This window comes from Pseudonaja textilis, chromosome 1 (assembly GCF_049901715.1).
Source record: "Pseudonaja textilis isolate UNSWEBS1 chromosome 1, rPseTex1.2, whole genome shotgun sequence".
NCBI lineage: Eukaryota > Metazoa > Chordata > Lepidosauria > Squamata > Elapidae > Pseudonaja > Pseudonaja textilis.
The window spans coordinates 56,883,324-56,903,248 of record NC_141990.1 but is presented as its reverse complement, the minus strand read 5'-3'; the positions used below and the strand labels follow the sequence as shown (position 1 = coordinate 56,903,248).

General features: G+C 39.3%; 1 protein-coding gene across 6 annotated transcripts in view; it reads right to left on the bottom strand.

Moving 5' to 3' along the window:
• Window positions 1-19,925, bottom strand: part of LRFN2 (leucine rich repeat and fibronectin type III domain containing 2) — a 311,191-nt gene that overhangs the window by 48,032 nt on the left and 243,234 nt on the right. For all 6 annotated transcript variants that reach the window (XM_087935027.1, XM_087935041.1, XM_087935011.1 and 3 more), the window contains one exon: window positions 18,100-19,491. In XM_087935027.1, the coding sequence (XP_087791153.1) occupies window positions 18,100-19,472 (1,373 nt within the window). In that variant the 5' untranslated portion in view covers window positions 19,473-19,491. The remainder of the gene's footprint in view (window positions 1-18,099; window positions 19,492-19,925) is intronic.

Genomic DNA, 19,925 nt, shown 5'->3' with positions numbered 1-19,925 from the left:
TCAGCATCACCAATCCTTCCAGATCATTATAAAGACTGCCTAAATTCACCTTCATTTCCTCCAGCCTTGAATTTGGAAACTAATCCAATGGCTGAATGGACAGAGTGACAGAAGAGTTCCCACCCACGGAAGAAGGAGAGGCAAGAGTTCCTTCAAATGAGGAAGCAGATTGACAAGAACTTCTTCAGAGCACCAGCACTTTAAGAAAAACATGCTGCTATTGTGGAAATTCCATCTGCACCACAGCAAAGCCTGATTATAAATGGACTTAAGTCCCACAAACAGCCAACATTGTGAGAAAGGACAATTTCATCTTTTATTCTAAATAGTATTTTTATTTTATTTAATATATTTTTTCTTGAATGTTTAACAAGCTAAAAGCAATATGACCCTTATAAAAAAAAATAAGAATAGAAAACAAACAAGAAAGAAAATAGAAAAAGAAAGTAAAGAAATGAAAACATTATAAAGTGGCTTCCTAATTTTTTTGTCAGCTGTTATGAGGGCATTTATATTTTTACCCACTCCTTCTAAGGTTACATCATCATTTCCTTCTTCCATAAGCTACCTTTTCTAATAATCAAGCTAGAGATGGTATTCAACAGGTTCTGACCAGTTCTGGAGAACTGGTAGTGGAAATTTTGAGTAGTTCGGAGAACCAGCAAATGCCACCTCTGACTGGCCCTGCCCCATCTAATCTCTGCCTCCCGAGTCCCAGCTGATTGGCTGGGTCTTCTTTTGTTGCCCTGGCACAGGAGAATGGAGCTGAAAAGCAGGTTAGTAGGGTGGAGAGGGAATAAGATTTTGCAGTAACCTTCCCCCAGGGGTGGGAATGGAGATTTTACAGTATCCTTCCCCTGCCATGCCCACCAAGCCACGCACACCAAGCCACAGAACTGGTAGTAAAAGAAACCACCAATGAATCAAACCCATAAATCTCCAAACGGTATTTTTTAGAAAAATAATATTCTTTGACTTCAGGTGGTCTTTGGTAACAACTACTTGTTCAGTGACTGTTCAGACTTACAATGGAGCTGAAAAAGTGATATGTACAATGGGTAAAAGTTCTGCCTGTTACAGTGTCCCTGTGGTCACATGATTGCAATCAGGGTGCTTGAATACTGGGTTCCCAATTACAATATTGTAATGAGTCTTTGTTATATGACTGCCATTTGCAAAATTCTTGCTGGCTTTTTCCAAGCAAAGTCATTGGGGAAGCTGGCAGGAGGTTACAAATGGTGACCACATGACATTGTGCTTAACAACAATGCAGGATACACTTAACAATGGCAACCAGAAGTGCTGGAACTGACATCACTAAGAGGCACAGTCATTTGATATGATTTTATGATTGTGTTCCTTTGTGACACAAATTCTGATCCCAATTACCATTGTTAACCAAGCACTATCTGTATGTCAATGTCAGCTTAACTGTAAAATCATGCCACAATTGTGTTATGTGACGAATGTCAAACTCATGGCATCACGTTGCCATCATGAGATTTATTGTGACATTTTCCCCCTTTGGGGAGCTGGGGTGGCGTGGTCTTTGTGTGATGCATCTGACCCACAGGCCGCCAGTTTGACACTCCTGTGTTATGTCCTTGAAAATGAGCCAGATGCTACAGATGTTACATTATGCAGAATACAGCAGCCCACATAGTGATAGGAATGATATAACATCTATACCATGGGAATTGTACTGGGTCCCATTTTGTTTCCCAGGTGCTAGGAATGACTTATAAAAGTCCGATAAGACTTAAAAACTGCTTACTTCAAGAAAAATCTGCCTGCCAAAGCCATATCATTAGGAAGTACTTGGCAATTCTTCTCTTTTATATGAGGAATAGTTGGAAATTACTCAGAGATGATATTAAAGAAATAATGTGGATTATTTTGTTAATTTTAGAGTTAAGAATTTAGCTCTCTGGTGTTTGACTGTAATAAACTTGATTTGATTCGATTTTGAGTTAAGAATTTGGTGTATTCTTTCATCTATACCTGTACCAAAGAAAATCTAAAGTTATCTATCTGTTTACCTTTTTGTTGCTTTTTCTCTTTGCACTTTTCTCTTGTTTTTATATTGATTTTTTTCCCTTTTTCTTCCTGCCTGTCTATTTTTACCCCTTTAAAAAACAAATATCTATCTATCTATCTATCTATCTATCTATCTATCTATCTATCTATCTATCATCTAACTACCATCTCTAAATTCTATATATGTAAAAAAAGAGATGTCTTCTCCATTGTAGTTCCCTTCCTGTGAAACCAATTAGCCTTAGAAATAAGTACTGCATCTGGGAAAAATAAAACCCATTGAAAACTTTACTATTTAACTTTGTGGACTTCACCACAACAAGCGTTTTATATACAAGAAATAATAGGCAAACACAAATGCATAACCTATCATGAGATACTAAAATATTGCCAAGGGGAATAAAATCAAGAGAAGAACTGGCAGTAGAGGGATATAACTGTCAATAGTTTTCTTATTTATAATTATTAGAAAGATTTAAAGTAGACAAAATATTTTCATAAGATTGAGTTTGAAACATATTTGCATACCAGTGATGAACATGTAATTGCTAAAATGTATGAAGTTTTATTTAAATTTGGAACAGAAGAAGAATAAGTGAAAGAATATATGATAAAGTGGATGAAAAATCATTTACAATATACAGGTGGTAAAAAGGGAAACTATGTGGTTGAAATGACAATATTCAAATGTCTGCATAAAGAGGAAAAAATACAATATAGAGTCAAACAATGAGAAAAAAAAACTGAGCACCAAATTCAAATTAATGAAATTGTGGAATGCTTATTCTGTTCCTAGTGAGCTGATGCAAAATAACAGGGAGACACAAATATTACAAAATGGCTATGTAGTTACAGTGAGCTCTAGCACTTAGATTATTAGAGATGAGTACTCCAAGATCCTTGACAAAGTTTGGATCATCAACAAGGTCTTGACTATTCAGGTTGTATTTTATTTTCTGATTTTTTTTTTTTTGCCAATATGTAAGACAGAGCATTTATTTGTTGAGATTTGAAGTTGCCATTTGTTTGACCATTCTGATACATAGTCGAGGTCTTTTTAAAGGGTAGCAGTATTGTCTGTGGTGTTGAATAGCTTTACATTGTCAGCAAAGAGAATGCAGTTGCTCTTAATATGATCATAGAGGTCATTTATGTAGCGTATGAAGAGACTTGGTCCTAGAACAGCGCCTTGGGGGACACCACTGTTGACAGGTACAGAATTTGATAGGATGCTCCCAATTTTGACCATTTGTTGTCTGTTTGACAGGAATGTTTCTATCCAGTTATGCAGGTGTCCAGAGATATCATAAGATTTTAGTTTTAGGAGTAGTTTGTCATGTACCACTGAATCAAAGGCTGTACAGAAGTCTATGTAGATTACATCTATTGCTTTGCCCTGATCGAGTTGTGTAGTCCATATGTTTTTGCAGTGTAAGAGTTGCAGATTGCAGGATAGCTTTTTTCTGAAACCAAATTGTTTATTAGGAAGTAGTTCGTTTGTCTCTAAGTGGAGGATAATGGATTGGTTAATAATTGATTCCATGACTTTACAGGTGACGCAGCATAAAGAGATTTGTCTGTAATTTTCAACTAGGCTGGGGTCTCCTTTTTTGAAGATGGGGATGACCGTGGCTTGTGACCATAGGTTAGGCAAGGAGCTGGTCCTGAAAGATTTTTCAAAGATTATGCTTAGAGGTTCGGCTATAGCAGTGGATAGCTTTTTTAAGAAATAGGCACATATTCCGTCTGGTCCAATAGATAGGGATGGTTTTAGATTGCGCAGTGCTTTTTCAACAATGTCTTCTGTAAAATCAATATGTATTAGATCATTGTAGTTGTCTGTGGTTCGAGTAGGAAATATTGGGCATTGCTGTTTACAAATACTGAGCCGCAGGATGTGTTAAAGAGGTTGGCTTTAATAGCGTCATCATTGCAGTCTTTACCATTAGGTCCTTTCAGGGATGGGATGGACCTTGAGTCTTTTAGTTTGTTGTTTACAAAATTGTAGAAAGCGCGGGTGGAATTGGTGCATAGAACGTTTTCCTCTTGTTTAATGTGATAATTGGTGCATTCAGTCTTTATCTGGTGGCATAAATTTTTGTATCAGCTTTTGAAGTTGGCAACATGACCAGATTTGTTTTTCCGCCAAAGTGATCTCTTTTTGGATTGAAGCTTCCTTATTGTTATGGGTAATCTGTTTTTTCTGGTTTTTGGAGTTGTTATTGGTACATATAGTTTGATGACTCTTTTGACTTCAAGTAAAAATATATTGTAATGGTCTTCAACAATATTGCATCCAGTGAATAGAAATTGCCAATCAAGGGATGAGAGATTGTTGTCTATAAGATCATAGTTGCCTTTTTTGAAGTTATAATTGGGGATCACATCATTGTGTTGATTTTTGTGTGGATGTATGTTGAGACAAAAGTCAATCATATTGTGGTCACTGTTGGAAAAGGGTTCTTTAATTTGTATTCCATGAATTGAATTCAAACTATTGCAGAAGATGAGATCAAGGCAGTTGTTAAGTCTAGTATTGTTGGTTACTAGTTGTTCCAGTCCCAGGTTTGTTACAGCATTGTAGAAGGTTGCATGTATGGGTTCAGTTTTACATTTGTTTAGGGTCCAGTTAATGTGAGGTAGACTGAAGTCACCAAGAAAGATAAAAGTGTGTGGGCCAGATGTTGTCCATATTAGTAGTGAATTTAGCTTGTTTACATGTTCGATGTCATAATCAGGGGCTCTGTAACATTGTAAGAATCAAAATGTGATATTTAAAGAACAGTTCATAGATGGTGGTCTCAGGAAGAGCAAGCTTTTGGGTAACTTTGATGTTTTTTAGATGTAAGGACTTTTTATAGAAGATAGCAATACCACCTCCTCTACGGATTTCACGGTCTGATTGGTAAACATGATAGTCTCTTACTGTGGAAATGAAGTCAGGGAGAGATGCACTGAGCCATGTTTCACAGACAACTATGATGCTGAATTTAGCCATATTTAGTAAGATGAGAAATTCAGGTATTTTATTCACAAGGCTTCTTGCATTGAGTAGCTTGCATTTAAGACCAGTTGTAGTTGGAATTGAGGTAGTTAGGGGCGTGCATGCCTAGTTTTGAGTGATGGTGGGTTGAATGAGGTAGGGTTGTATGTGGAGTTGTGGGTTGTGTGACTTACTTTTGATACAATCAGCGCAGTAGTCAATGTAGAGATCCTTCTCTCCTTTGTCTAGACGTCTTTTGAGTTTCTTGAGGAGTTCACAGTGGTGGATTCTTTGCAGTCTGGTCTTGAGCGAAGTTTTCTGTGGTTGGGATTGGTTTCTGCAATGGCATTTATTGTATGAATGAATATGCGCTTGCTGGACTCATTTTTGCAAACAACTCTACAAAATTTTGGGGCCACCGAGCCATCATTGTATTTGGACTCAGGGCCATCTCTGGTTATTTCAATGATATCTTCAGGAGAGATGTTTGTTGTATTTGAGTTGCTTATGATATTACGTACTTTGGTGATATCATTTGATTCATTGGTGTCTTCAAGTCCAAATAAGTTGGCATTTGGACGTTTCTGATCACGTTCAATGATGTCTCTGATGAATAAGGAGATATCATTGGTGGAATTATTTGATAGGATAGTACTTATTTGTGGTTGTGGTTTGGTGGTTATTGTAGTTGTGGTAGTGGTTGTTGGGTTGGGATTTGATTTTGAGCTTATAGGTAGTCGCTTATCAGTGCTGTATTGTTTTTTCAAGAGAAATTAGGCTTTCTTCTATAATTGTTTCAAAATGTGTTGCTAAGCATTTTTCTATTGAGTGCATGAGTGATTCTATGCTATCAGCTCTGTCAGGCAGGTACTTGGTTTGTTTAGCTTAGGAAAACATGATGGACATAGACAAAGGAATGTATCTGATGCTTTTAGGAGATCAGCTAGGTCTTTGTTTAAGTTTAAGCAGGCAAGGTGGGCTTGATTGTCACATAGGTTGCATTTGATGTTATTTTCGCTTTCATTGATGTTTTAAGACATCTGAAGCATGTACAGGAGTCTGGGAGGTCATTGGTAGAGGTAGTATTTTTTGTTGTTGTTTGGTAGTGGAGGATTTGGAGTTTCTGGGGTTTCTAGCTGGCATAGTCAATGACAATAGTACACTAAACAATTACAATAGCTAATTAATGTAATAGGTAGACAGTTACTTAATTAATGTTAGTAATTAATAAATGTTAATTGATAAGTTAGAGAACAAATCTAACAAATAAGTTAGAGAATAATGCTGCTGCAGGATGGTTTTCAGAACTATGACAAGAGTGTGTTCTCTCTCTCCTTGTCATTTTATAATACTTGTTTGAAGCTTGAAAATTCAATTAAAATTCAGCAGACAATGCCAAGGACTAAAGGCCATAAGAGAGTTAGAATGGAATCCTTACTCTTTAGCTGGTGAGGGATCCAGCAGCCTCCTTTGTTGGCATTTAATATTGATGGTTTGTATGAAAATGTTAAAACATCCGATTTCACCCATGACTCACTTGAAGTTTAGCAAACATGCTGTTTCAAGCTAAGCATTTTCTCAGTGTTGAAAGCATGAGTGTCAGCCTTGCCATTTAGATGCCACCCAGCTAACGGAGGAAATGTGACAGCTGTTGTGGGTAAGCACCGTGACATGATTTATCCTGAATGTGCCTCGAGAGCAAATGCTTAGCCTTTGATGAGCTAGATAAACCATTGGAGGCAGTACTAAAACAGAGCAACATTAACATGCTTAAATAGTTACCACAAAGACATCTTGAAAACTTCCTGTGATATATTCACTTCTACAAGTGTAATTCCTGTGACTTTACTGCTGATTAACACCAATGTTATATGAAACGCAGTCAGCCTTTTGTAAATGCAATTCCTAAAGCAGAGTTTGGAGCTGTGCTTGTAAAACCCAAATCATCAAGAAAGAAAAAAACAACAAAGGCAACTTGTCTCCAAATAACTCAGTTGTATACTCACTTTGAAGATAAAGTCCCAGGTCCACCTTGCCCACTCTGACCTCCATATCTTCTGCACTTGCAATTCCCAGCTTTAAAGTAACATTTTCCCCTCTTTATTCAATGCATTTTTGGCCATCTAGCATGCTTCATCAAAGTCATGGTTGTAGATAGAGTCAGGGGCTGGAATTGGCCCAGCTTCTGATGGTCTCTTTTCCCTGCTTCAGGCATTCTCCCTTCTTGTGTTGTGGTTAGCCGCAGCAGGTGCGGATGGTAGAGGAGAGCAAGAACTCAGATGAGGGGCCAGGACCATCAGGGAGTAGACTGCTGCCTTCAGGGATTGTGGGAGCTCGCAGCAGTGATGAGGAGGTTCCCGAGGAGCCTGTGCCAAGTGCGCGTGAGCGCAGGATGCTTTGTAGAAGAGAACAGCTGGAGCAGCACAGGCAACTCAGGAATAAGGATGCAATGCAATGGCCCCTTCCTCCAGGGAATATAAGCCTGGTATAAGCCTCTAAGAACCCAGCATTGTGTGTAGAGACTCTGGCTTATCTGAAGAATTCTGACAAGGCTTTTCTGGTTGGACTAATTGGCTGCAAGCCATCTTTTATCTACAAAGAAGTTATTTGTAGATTAAAGCCGTGAAGGATTGAATTGCTGTGTTTGTTTGAGATTTTCTTGCTGGTAACAGGGTTGGATCAGAACATCTTGTCATGGGAAACACTGTCTTTGCCATTTTGGTTTGAACTGTAGGTTACTGAAACATCAGATGTTTCTTCATTTGTAATGACTAAGTAGTTGTCAGGTTTTACATTTACACTTTCTATACATGGATGTAATACTCTTTTAAGAGAATATTAAACCTGGTGGGTTTTTTTTAAAAGACAAAGTAATCCTGTGGTACATAGTTGATTTAAACAAGGTTACACATTATGGCACACATAAAGCAGCTTTTTACTGCTTTCACTAATTTTCAGTCTGTAGTCAATACTTTTAGTCTGGTTATTGCCTGGAACTGGTATGGGTGTCTTATTTTGCCTGTTCCATTTGGGTGGGGGATGTTATTCAATATAAATGGTACATAAATGTTTCTTTTTCTGAGATTCAATTTTTGTGGTTAAAAGGAAGAAGGTCCTTGTGCCCTTCAAGAAAATAGCTCCTTTTTGAAAAAGGCAATTTTATCTCTCTGGACATTGGCACTCACAGAAGGAGGCAAGGGAGGCAAGTGATAATGTGCATTGCAGCATAATATCTAAAATAATTTTATAAATTATGTTGCAATGTACATTTTCCTACAAATTATGGAAGAACCCCCCAAAACCTTTTGTTTGGGTTTGTATGGGTTATAGTTATCAAGTTTTATCAAATTAAGAATTAAAACTGATGAGTTCCTAAAAGATTTCTTTACCAAATTATGGAAACAACATATCAATTAAACCCATTAGAAATAAAATGTTTTTTTCCTGAAAAAAAAACAACCTTATTTTTTAACAAATAATAATAATTAGAAAAGTAACATTGCTTTAATTGCAAATATCTTGAATAAGTGGCAAATAATTTTCATTTTGGGGATTGCTAACAGGGTCTTAGTGAAGGATCTAAGCCCTAGAATCACACTTTAAGAAACACTGGTTTAAAACAATGGAACAACTCAGTTCCTTCACTGACCTTGACAGGATTATTGAATGGAACAGTATTGCCCGATACAGTAACTTTTTTTTCCAGTAAGAAATTAAATTAAGTGAAATCCTTAATGGGGATGAAACTCATAGAGCTCTTCACAAGTAAGGGAAACAAATTCACATAGGACAACAGCCCCCAATCTTTTGGGCACCAGGGACCAGTTCTGTGAGGAAAAAATTTTTCCCGGACTGGAGGGGCTGTGGTTTTGTGTGCTGCCTGAATCCCATGGATGGGCCTTTGCTTGTTTGTATGGCCTGGTTGCTGGCATGCTGTGGATCAGTGCTAGTCCACAAAACAGGAGTTGGGGACCCCTGACCTAGAAAGTAGAACCCAAAAGCCAAATCTGGAAAAAAGAAGTGGTAAACATGTATATACTGTTGCTAAGAAACAAGGCATTTAAATTATATTTCAATGTCAGAAGTTAAGGCTTTCGGCTTACAAATCACTTCTCAAGTTCATCAATGAGAATCAGATTTTCATTAGTAGTGTTTGAGGTGAAGAAGGGTCATATTAAAGCTACAAGAAAGCTACAAGAAAATAGCTTTAATTGTTGTAAATTGATGATATTACATGTTACAAATGAAGGTGAATATATGTAGCCCAGGATAATGTTGCAATCTGAGTTGGTCACAAAAAGAATACTAAATAGAAATAAGAGAAGGTCGTAGGTGATTTTGGCAAGTGTTTCACCAATGGGGGATTGCCCAATAAATCAAATGAGGAAGGATCAGGGTATGCAAACATCAATTTTGATTCCCTGCACAGATGTGGCAGCAGGGAATATAAGATATAAGAGATCTAACACAGAAACAAGCAGGGTAGAGTGAGAAACTACAATTTACGTCCTGTGAACTTGCAGCATTTTGCAAAGGGAGTTGATTCATATAAGAGTGCTAAGATGTGTATGGGAGTAAGAAAGAGGTGGGGGTGCTAGATTTTCAACAAGCCTGTCTTCAAAATAAAGAAAAAAGTTCACAGAGTTCAACAGCTTCCTTTTGTTGAAAGTCATTGCTGTACCTATGTTATACTCTTGACCATTCAATAGCTGTTTTTTTATTGCAAAGTGATTTGTGCCTGTCACAAGTGCTGGTTTATTTTATTGTATGTCCCAGAGGGAAGAAAAAGGAATCACTAGTGTCTCCTTCCACTAGTTGGGGATATGACACAAAATTGGGCAGATTCTTTTTAAAATCTTGGAAAAACTAATTTCTTCAACCCAGGACAGAGTATGTTTTAACACATGCACTTTTCATTAGGAATATATGTTTAAACTGTTCAAATGAGTTAGCTTATATACTTCTTTGAAAAATTAAAGTTTAAAACTATATACTGTATATGGGATTCATAATACCAAGTCACAGTATGTGATATCCAATAGTGTTTTATCATGACCTTTGCAACATTGACACTGTAATCCTATATCCTTGTTTATTTATTATGCAACTATGCCCCTTCATAACTATTTAAATTAAAGGTTTCCCTGTCCAGTCATGTCTGACTGTAGGAGATGGTGCTTATCTCTCTTCCTTGGAAGAAGGAGCCAGTGTTGTCCAAAGACATTATTTGTGTGATGTAGCCAGCATGGCTACATTGCAAAGATCATGGAATGGTGTTACTTTCTCACCAAAGTGGTACCTATTAATCTACTTGCATTTGCATGCTTTCAAACTGCTAGGTGGGAAGGAGCTGAGCCAGGAATGGGAGCTGACCCCATTTTACAGTGCTTGGGCCTTGAACCAGGGTTGTCAACTTTCCAGCTGACAAGCTCAGCATTGTTAACTGCTGAGCCATCACACACCCCATAACTATTTACACACATCTAACACATATCAACTACGTACATACAATAGAGCATACATATTATTGTTCCATGCCTATATCAATCTATCCCAGTGGAAGAGTGGTAAAAGTGCAGTATTGCAGGCAAACTCTGCCCACAACCTGGAGTTTGATCCTGATGGGGCTCAATGTTTATTCAGCCTCCCATCCTTCTGAGGTTCATAAAATGAGGAGCAGATTGTTTGGGGCACTAGGTAAACAATGCTTGTACATTATAAATCACCCAGAGAGTGCTGTAAAGTGTTATGGGGCAGTATACCTAAATGTTGTTGCTATTACTATCCTGCAAAACTTTTTAAATTGGTCAGTTCACACATTGTATGCCACATATTCTGACTGAACACCAGTGTTACTTTGAAACAGTTTCTATCTTGAAATGATTAAAGATCAGACAAAATGTGAATTTGAGAAGGTAACTTTAGTATTCATTCAATCAAGTTTGCTCAGAGAAGCTAAAATTGAAATATGCAGCATAAAATTAACTTTTACATGCTGGAAATGCTTGTATGAATTTCTCAACCTACAGTTCTCAATGTGTTGAATTATAATCTCCATGAACCCTAACCAACACAATTTTGCTAAAGCAATGTTTATTTGTTATGTCCAGCAAGTCTTCACTCCGGTCTGCTTTTTGAGTGGGAGCTGGAAAAGCCTCTGATTGGCTGAGCCATTTGACAGTTCCGTATAAAATGAGTTGTCAAACAGAATCAGCTGTCTCTCTCTCTCTCTCTCTCTCTCTCTCTCTCTCTCTCTCTCTCTCTCTCGGCTGTGCTGCGAGCTCGCGACTAGCATGGCTGGGATACATGTTAGCCAACAAAGCCTGTTAGCTTTATATTGCTTCTGTTCTTCTCTCCCATGTGCCAAACTCAAAACTGGCAATAAGGATGGGATCGTTAGTGAACTGAGGCAATTCTGAGGCAGAGAGAGAGAGCACCACAAGGCTGAAGTCACTACAAGAGCTGACACTAAGAGCTGTCACTAACAAGCGGAGAAATGGCAGCACCGCCAAACTTCCCACGCTTTCAGCTGACCACCGAGATGTGGATATCATATATCAACAGATTTGAATGTGTCATGGATGCCATGAATCTATCTGACATACCTCCAAACAGGAAAAAAGCCTATTTCCTGAGAAAAAGGAAATTTTGCAGGGCAATCATCTTTGTCATGGCCATCGCCTTGCTGTCACCTCAGACAGTCAAGGTTGTCACCTGGGAGGAGCTGCAGGAGGCACTTGGAAACCACTATGCCCTGAAACCATCACGCATCACCTGCCGCCATGTCCTCCGGTGAAGAAGTCAAGTGGAGGCAGAGTCTGTGAGTGAATATATGGCAGCCCTGTGATCAGCTGATCTCCAATGTGGTTTCCAAGACCACCTGGATGATATGCTGTTGGACCAGCTCATCTGTGGGGTGAGAGACCTTCGGCTACAACAACGGCTGCTGGCAAAAGCCAACCTCAACTTAAAACAGGCAATCGAGGAATCACAAGCAGCCAAACTGTCAAACCTATCCGCAGCAGAGATCCAAAAAGCAAACAACCTAGCTCTACAGTTCACTATGAAGAGACATACTTCAAAGAGGAATACTTCAAAGGGGAAGAAGCAGTACATCACCTCAAAACACCTCAACCCATGCAGAGAATAAGTCTCCCTACAGACAAGAGACAACTGACACCACAGCTGATTTGCCACAGCTGTGGGGGAAACCATCTGAGAGCCACTTGCCATTTCAGAAATGCAGTCTGCCTCAAATGCCAAAAGAAGGATCACCTGGCTAGAATTTGTCAAGCACCAAGAAACACAAACCAGCCACCTCAACATCTGAACCAGCCAAGAAATTTCAAACCCAAAGAGGAATGCTATGCCATCAGTAAAACTTTCCCAAGAGCCAAGTCACTGCCCTATTGTTTCAATATTAATAAATCAATGTTGATCGTCTCCTAGAAGGCAATCCCTGTCAGATGGAGGTAGTCACTGGGTCCTCACTATCCCTCCGCTCCTGGAAGACACTGAAGAATCTGGTGCCAGACATCAAAAAGAATCATCTGAATCCCTGCAACCTGGCCTTGAAGGACTACCAGGGACAATCCATTCCAGTCCTCAGGACAGGCATGTTCCATATTCAATACAACAATTTTTAAGGGTCACCTGCCACTAATTATTGTAAATGGGTGCCTGCCAAGCTTACTGGGTTTGGACTGGTTCCATATATTAGGACTACAAGTGACTGAAGTAAATGCAGTCACTCTCCACAACCTAGAACAACTTCTTGCTAATTATTCAGAAGTTTTTGATGATGAACTTGTCTGTTACAATGCACTCCTATTTCCCTTAATTTGGACCCACAGATAGCTCCAATATGCCTCAAACCACACAGAATGCTATTGGCATTACATTCTAAAGTGGATGCCCAACTTGACAAATTAATTTCCCAAGGAGTCCTGGAGCAAATTGACTTTGCTAAATGGGAAACCCCTATTGTCATTCCTTTGAAACAAGATGGGTCCTTTATAATTTGTTCAGACTACAAGTCGACAATCAACAAAGGGCTCCAACCAAACGCATATTCTGTGCCAATCATACAGCACCTGCTGCACTCCGTCGGTAAAAGTTCCATGTTTACCAAGCTGGACATGACTCAAGCATACCAGCAATTTCCAGTGGACAATAAGACAGCAGAGGCCCAAACAATTATCACTCATAGGGGTGCTTTCAAGTGCAAATGTTTACAATTCGGTGTCAGCATTGCCCCTGGCATATTTCAATCAATCATGGAATGCTTACTGTATAATATTCCAGGTGTCATCCCATACTTCGATTACATCCTCATTGCTGCTGATAGCCCACAAGAACATTTGGCATGATTACAAAAAGTATTCCAGTGTTTTCAGAATACTGGCCTAAACTAAACAAAAAGAAATGCATTTTCATAGCCTCCCAAATAGACTTCCTCGAGTACCACATTGACTGCAAAGGAATTCACCCTGTTGAGTCCAAAGTACGAGCTATTCAGGAAGCCCCTGAGCCTTATAACAAAACTGAGCTGCAAGCCTTTGGGGGATTACTTAACTTCTACAGCTCTTTCCTGCCCCACAAGGCTACTGTAGCAGAGCCTTTGCACAGGCTTTTGGATTCCAAGACACCTTGGAAGTGGGGAGACATAGAACAGGCCTCGTTCCTAGCTGTCAAATCCCTGCTCACTTCAGCCAAGGTACTCATACAATTCAGTGATGCTCTTCCTCTTATCTTAGTTTATGATGCTTCCCCTTATGGGATTGGGGCAGTCCTAGGCCACAGCTTACCAAATGGCCAGGAAGCTCCTATTGCCTATTTTTCAAGAATGCTCTCCGAGTCTGAGATAAATTATAGCCAAATAGACAAGGAGGTGTTGGCTGCTGTGGCCTCAGTAAAAGGTTCCATGAATACCTGTATGGACACCAGTTTGAGCTCATCACTGATTATCGCTATTGCTGGGCATCCTTGCAGGTGACAAACCCAGCCCGCAAATCCTCTCCCCAAGAATGACTCGCTGGATCATTTTCTTAGCAGCATACAGCTACAAGTTAACTTATAGACCTGGAAAACATGTGGCCCATGCTGATGCCCTGAGCAGATGCCCACTGTCCACCTTGGTTGCTGATCCTGCCCCATCCCCATTCCTGATGGAAGATCTACAATTGCCACTTATAGCGATGACCTTGCCTATGCCTCCACCAAAGATACACAGCTGTCCCAAGTGCTGGACTGGGTGTGAAGGGGGTGGCCCAGGAAAACCCCTCCAATGGAGTTTCGTCCTTTCAAGGCTCATAAAACTGAGCTGAGCATGCTGAAAGGGTGTTTGTTGTGGGGAAATCGAGTGATAAATCCACACCAACTGAGGCCTCGCATCATTGAGGTATTCCACGAAGGTCATCCTAAGTAGAATGAATAGAATGAACAATAGAATGAAGGCTCTGACAAGGAGCTAAGTGTGGTGGCCAGGACTGGATGAGGCAGTTGCTAATAAAGTTCAAAGCTGCTCTACCTGCCAGATGTCCAGGCCTGCACCCCTGGCTGCCACTCTAGGGGAATGGGAATACACCAAAACACCATGGTCTAGGTACATGTGGATTTAGCAAGCCCCATGCAAGAAAGAACTTCCTCATCTTGGTAGACTCATTTTCCAAATAGGTAGAGCTGGTTCTCCTCAAGTCAACCACTTCAGAAACTGTAGGCTGGGTCTTAGGTAACATTTTTGCATCCCATAGGTATTCAGACACCCTGATTTCAGATAACTGGCCCCTATTCACTTCCCCCACCTTCAAACTGTTCCTGGCCCAAAGGGGCATCAGGCATGCCCCAGTTTCCCCTTTTCACCCAGCTCCCAATGGACTGGCAGAGAGGGCTATAAGATCTGCTAAAGAGGCCCTGGGAAGAATGGCGGAAGGGGACTGGTCTACCAAGGTAGCTCAGTACCTATTAACCCAGCATACAATCCTGACTGCAGCCACCAACCATACTCCAGCAGAATTATTAATGGGAAGGAGACTACGAATACTCCTCGACAGGCTGCACCCTACCTACACAACCAGGGCACCCCTAAACTCAACTAGCAGAATGAGGGAATTTAGACCTGGAGACCTGGTCTACTCCCGCAATTACGTGGGAAATCCCCTATGGTTGCCCAGGTGGGTGGAACAGAAAACAGGCCCTAAATCATATAGGGTCAGATTGGCCGATGGAAGACTATGGCGCCAGCACATGAACCAACTAAGGAGCCGTTGGAGTGCCCCTGCAGGTCCCTTCCAGAGGCCGAAGCCACGGACACCGAGTGGGACAACGCCAAAGTCCCTTGAAGGCTGACTCCTGGACAGTGGTTTCTTGCTGAGGACTTACCTGGGGAAGCCACACCACTGATGACCAAAGCCTGCTTGCCACCTTCCAAAGAAGTCCCATCAACATTTGAAGCCCTCCTGCAGCCAGCCAAGATCGCCCAGGGAGAAGAGATGACACTGCCCCCAGTGGAAGGCTCCAGCACAACAACAGATCCTTCCCCATTGCTGCTGACTGCAGGACTGAGATGATCTGGGTGAGGGAGACGTCGCTCCACCTACCTGAACAGTTAGTTACACATGAGATTTCCAGGGGGAAGGAGTGTTGTATCCAGCAAGTCTTTACTCCAATCCGCTTTTTGCCTGAGCCAAAAAGAAGCTGTCAAACGGAATCAGCTGTCTCTTTCTTTCAGCTGCTTCCACGAGCTCGCAGCTAGCCACGGCTGGGATATATGTTAGCCAATAAAGCCTGTTAGCTTTATATTGCCTCTGGCTTTTCTCTCCCATGCACCAAACTTAAAATTATTGACATTTCACACTTTTACACAAGTTTATCCCCAAACATCAGCAAAGCATACATTTTATATTTGGGTAATCCAATTTAACCCACAGTTACTGTATATCTAGTAAAGTAGGGGAAAAATTTCCTAAATGAAACATTGCCGGTTTACAGCATATCAATACCATTTCACATTTGAATTGCAGTTCCTTTATCTAAAGCTCAATACGGCTCTAGGAAATTGTAATGGCTAGCTGGAAAATCAGTTCTGTAAGTCAGTACTGAAACAGATGGAATCTGATTCAATATAAGGAACTATTAACGTTCAGCATTTATACAAATACATTGAATTCCATTCTACCTCTTCTAATTAGAACAGAAATAATGTATGAACGATAACCCTAAACCATTTTACTTGAAATATATTACTAGTAGAAATGATTTGTGTACCAAGCTTAACTGTAATGATAAAAATTATGTTTAAGTAATCAAGTCAACTCAAAATGGTTTATATATACCAAATATAAACATGGTACATCTAGATATTATTTTAAATATATATCCCAGAATTATATAGAATAAGTATATATTGTATACAAAATGTAAATCTAAAGAAATATATGATATACATGTTCATTATATGAATATTACTATTGTACACACTGAAATAATTTGTAATCTTTTCATCATCCTTAACATGAAATATACTAAAATAAAATGAATCTAAATGTGCCATAAACTGGAGCACTGAGAAGTACTGTACTTCTTAGAAGTACATTCTAGAGCAGAAGCATCATTACTTTATTACATCTGTTCTAGTCTTGGTTTTTGCAAAACAGATTGTGTAATCATGGATCAAAATTATCAATGAAGTTAATCTTCGGCAGCATTAAACTGACCCTGCCTGATCCAGCAATTCCAAAGTTGTGATCTTGTGTATGAGTCTCTAATCAAGAACTACATTCTAGGGCAGGGGTGGCTAACTATAACCTCTTTATAACCTGTGAACTACGTTGGCTTAGGAATTCTGGGAGTTGAGTTTAATCACCTGTAAGTGAAATCTTTTTCCATACAGATAAATAGGGTATCTAAGGTTCTGGGTGTACACTGAAATTCTAAGTAAAAGCATTGTAATTCCAAAGAAACATACATGCATTCTATTAACCAGTATGACCATTATTTCTAGAACCACAAATATTTGATAGATTTTCAGGTTCCATGAACTGGGAAAAAATCTTTTATTTCTTAAGTGTATTAATTTGCTGATAGTCACTGAAACCATGAAAGCTCTTTGACTAAGCCAGGAATGTTCTTGAGAAAACAATAATATTGTATTATCTGATGAAAGGCATTCAAGATCACTGTTGTATGCAATATGTATGAAATAATAATAATACTCTTCAATAAAATTCACTGACAGCAGAATATTTTATTTCTTGGATTATATTGTAAAGAATTTAGAGAGGGGGAAAAGTTCAGGATTAATTATACATAATTTGTTCTACATGCCAAGAAGAGAACAAGCTGTGCCATTTTTCCTGGCATAAGATTTTATTTATTTGTTTGATATAGATTCTATTTTGTTTCCTGCAGGAATTTCCTTCTATTTTATCCAGAAAATAGCAATGTTCTCAGGTAGGTTGTTGAGAGATTGTAGCTGGCCCAAAGTCACCAACATAAAGACAGATTTTAACCTAGCTCTACTGAATCATACACCTGTGATTTAGTTTTCAATCCCCACAAAATATTTTCCTCCCTTTGATTAAAAACGCATGCTATTGCTCTATATATAATAGCACAGTATTATTAGCCCGCGAGTCACCAGCTTCTTTACATGACCTCACAATTGCCAATTCAACCATTTATATTCAAGACATCATGCTTCTTGTATAAGGTTAAAAAATAATGTGAATCTATAGCAAAATACAAGGTAGTTTCAGCTTCTCATAGCTGGAAAAGAAATAATTTTGATGGGGTGGAAAAAGAGTACATTCAGATATAAGAGGATAGATTTCTTATTGGATCTTATTATTGAACCAATAGTTCAATACTGTCATCAGGGGCAAGATTTTTTAAAATCCTACTTCAGACACAACAAAGATACCATAGGGTACTTGTCTATATGCATATGATATTTTTGCCATTTCGTAATATATGCCGCCACTCAGGTAGACATGAGACAGGGAGACTTATGCTACAAATCCACATTATAATTTATCTACTAAAGAAATGACACATTTGACTCCTAAAGGATTCACACTTACCGATAAATTAGAACTTCATCATCAGAGCAGTTATACTGTAGCTGGTACATTTTAACTCTTGGTGCTGACTTGCTTACTGTCCATTTGACTAAAGCTGAAGTAGTTGTCACCTCAGAAACCAAGACTGCCCTATCTGGTGGTCCTTTGTTTTCTCCTCGATTTGACTTGCTGGAACTTGTGATGTCAGAAAATCTTGATTTAGGAGGGGCTGTCCGGCCTGTACCATTGCTGAGATGTGGAAGCTGGACAATGGATAATTCAATTGTTGCAGTAGACTCTCCAGCAGCATTTGCTGCTATGCATGTGAATACTCCTAAATCTTTTGAGGTTGTGATAAGGATTTCCAAAGTGCCATTGTCATAAACTACTGTTCTTGAAGAATTGCCCATAAGTCGATCATCTGGAGCAACCCAGTGAATGATGGGAGATGGATCTCCAATAGCTTTGCACTTTAAAGTAGCGGTTTGTCCTTCTAAAACTAAAAATTTGTGAGTGTGCTGAGTAATCAAAGGTGGCTCACAAACAAATTCCTCTTCCCGGACATACCAAAAATATCTTCCCTTTAAAGCTGGAGGAGAAGCACAAGTTTCCATATCATCATCCCTGTCCAGACGCCGTAGCCACAGTAGCTCACAGTTACAATGCAAAGGATTTCCTCCAAAGCTTAGAGATAAAGGTGGAGAAAATGGAGTTGTAGTTAAAGAAGACATTTGAGACCTGGCAAAAATGGGATCAGGAGGAAGCTTCTGAAGTCTGTTGGAAGTTAGATCCAACCTGGCTAGTTTCTGAAGATCTGCAAAGGTCCCCTCTGTGATATAATCTATCAAATTGTGATCCAAACTAATCTGGTGCAAGTTTATCATCTTCATTATGGATTCCCAAGGGATGCTTCTGAGGTTATTATAAGAAAGATCCAGATCTTCTAAGGTAAATAGAAAGTCTTCAAAAGCTTCATCTGAAATATAATTTAGTTGGTTGTTGTTTAGAATCAAGTGCTGAAGGTTAATCAAGCCCCTCAAAATGTCCTCCCCAATGTCAGGCAACCTGTTACTGTCTAAATGCAAAGATCGTAGGCTTTCTAAATCAAAGAAAGAATAGGGCTGAATGTAACTGATGGTATTCCTAGACAATGTAAGGTCAACAAGCCCAGTCATGTTGGCAAAGTCCTGTCTGCTTATGTTAATTATAAAATTGCCCCCAAGTCGGAGTTCAACAGTCCTCCTGTCTATGTTTGGTGGTACAAAAAGAAGTCCCTTTGAAGGGCAGAGAGTTCCCAGAGACTCAGACAGATTTTGACAAACACAGTATTTTGGACAGGCGTTAACTGCAACAATCACTCCAAACACCAGGATGCTGCAGAACAGTTTTTCCATGGTAAATCAACGATGGGGCCTGCAAGAATGAGAAACAGTTATACTTTAGAGAATTGCCTTCATATCTACATATAAAAAATAATAATTAAAGAAACCCTAAAGCAGCACATTTTAAAATCCAGTGGCATCTGAAGTGTTATTTTACCAAGCAAGATATGACAAATGTATTTAAGCAACACCATTTAAGCATACACAGAATTGTTCTTTGTGGCTGTTTTCCAGATACTTTTGGTACTTTTTGAAAAGATTAAATCTGCTGCTTTTTTCTGTATATTGACACAAATGGCATCTCTTTTATTCTGAGAACTATTGCTTATTTAGCTAATCATAAAATACTATTTCAACATCTCTGGGTTAGGAAAAAACCTGGAAGTCATTTGATAGTTCACTTGCAGTTTGTTCCAAACTCCAAGCAGACCTGGAGCAAATTTAAGACCAAGATACTGTAGGAAA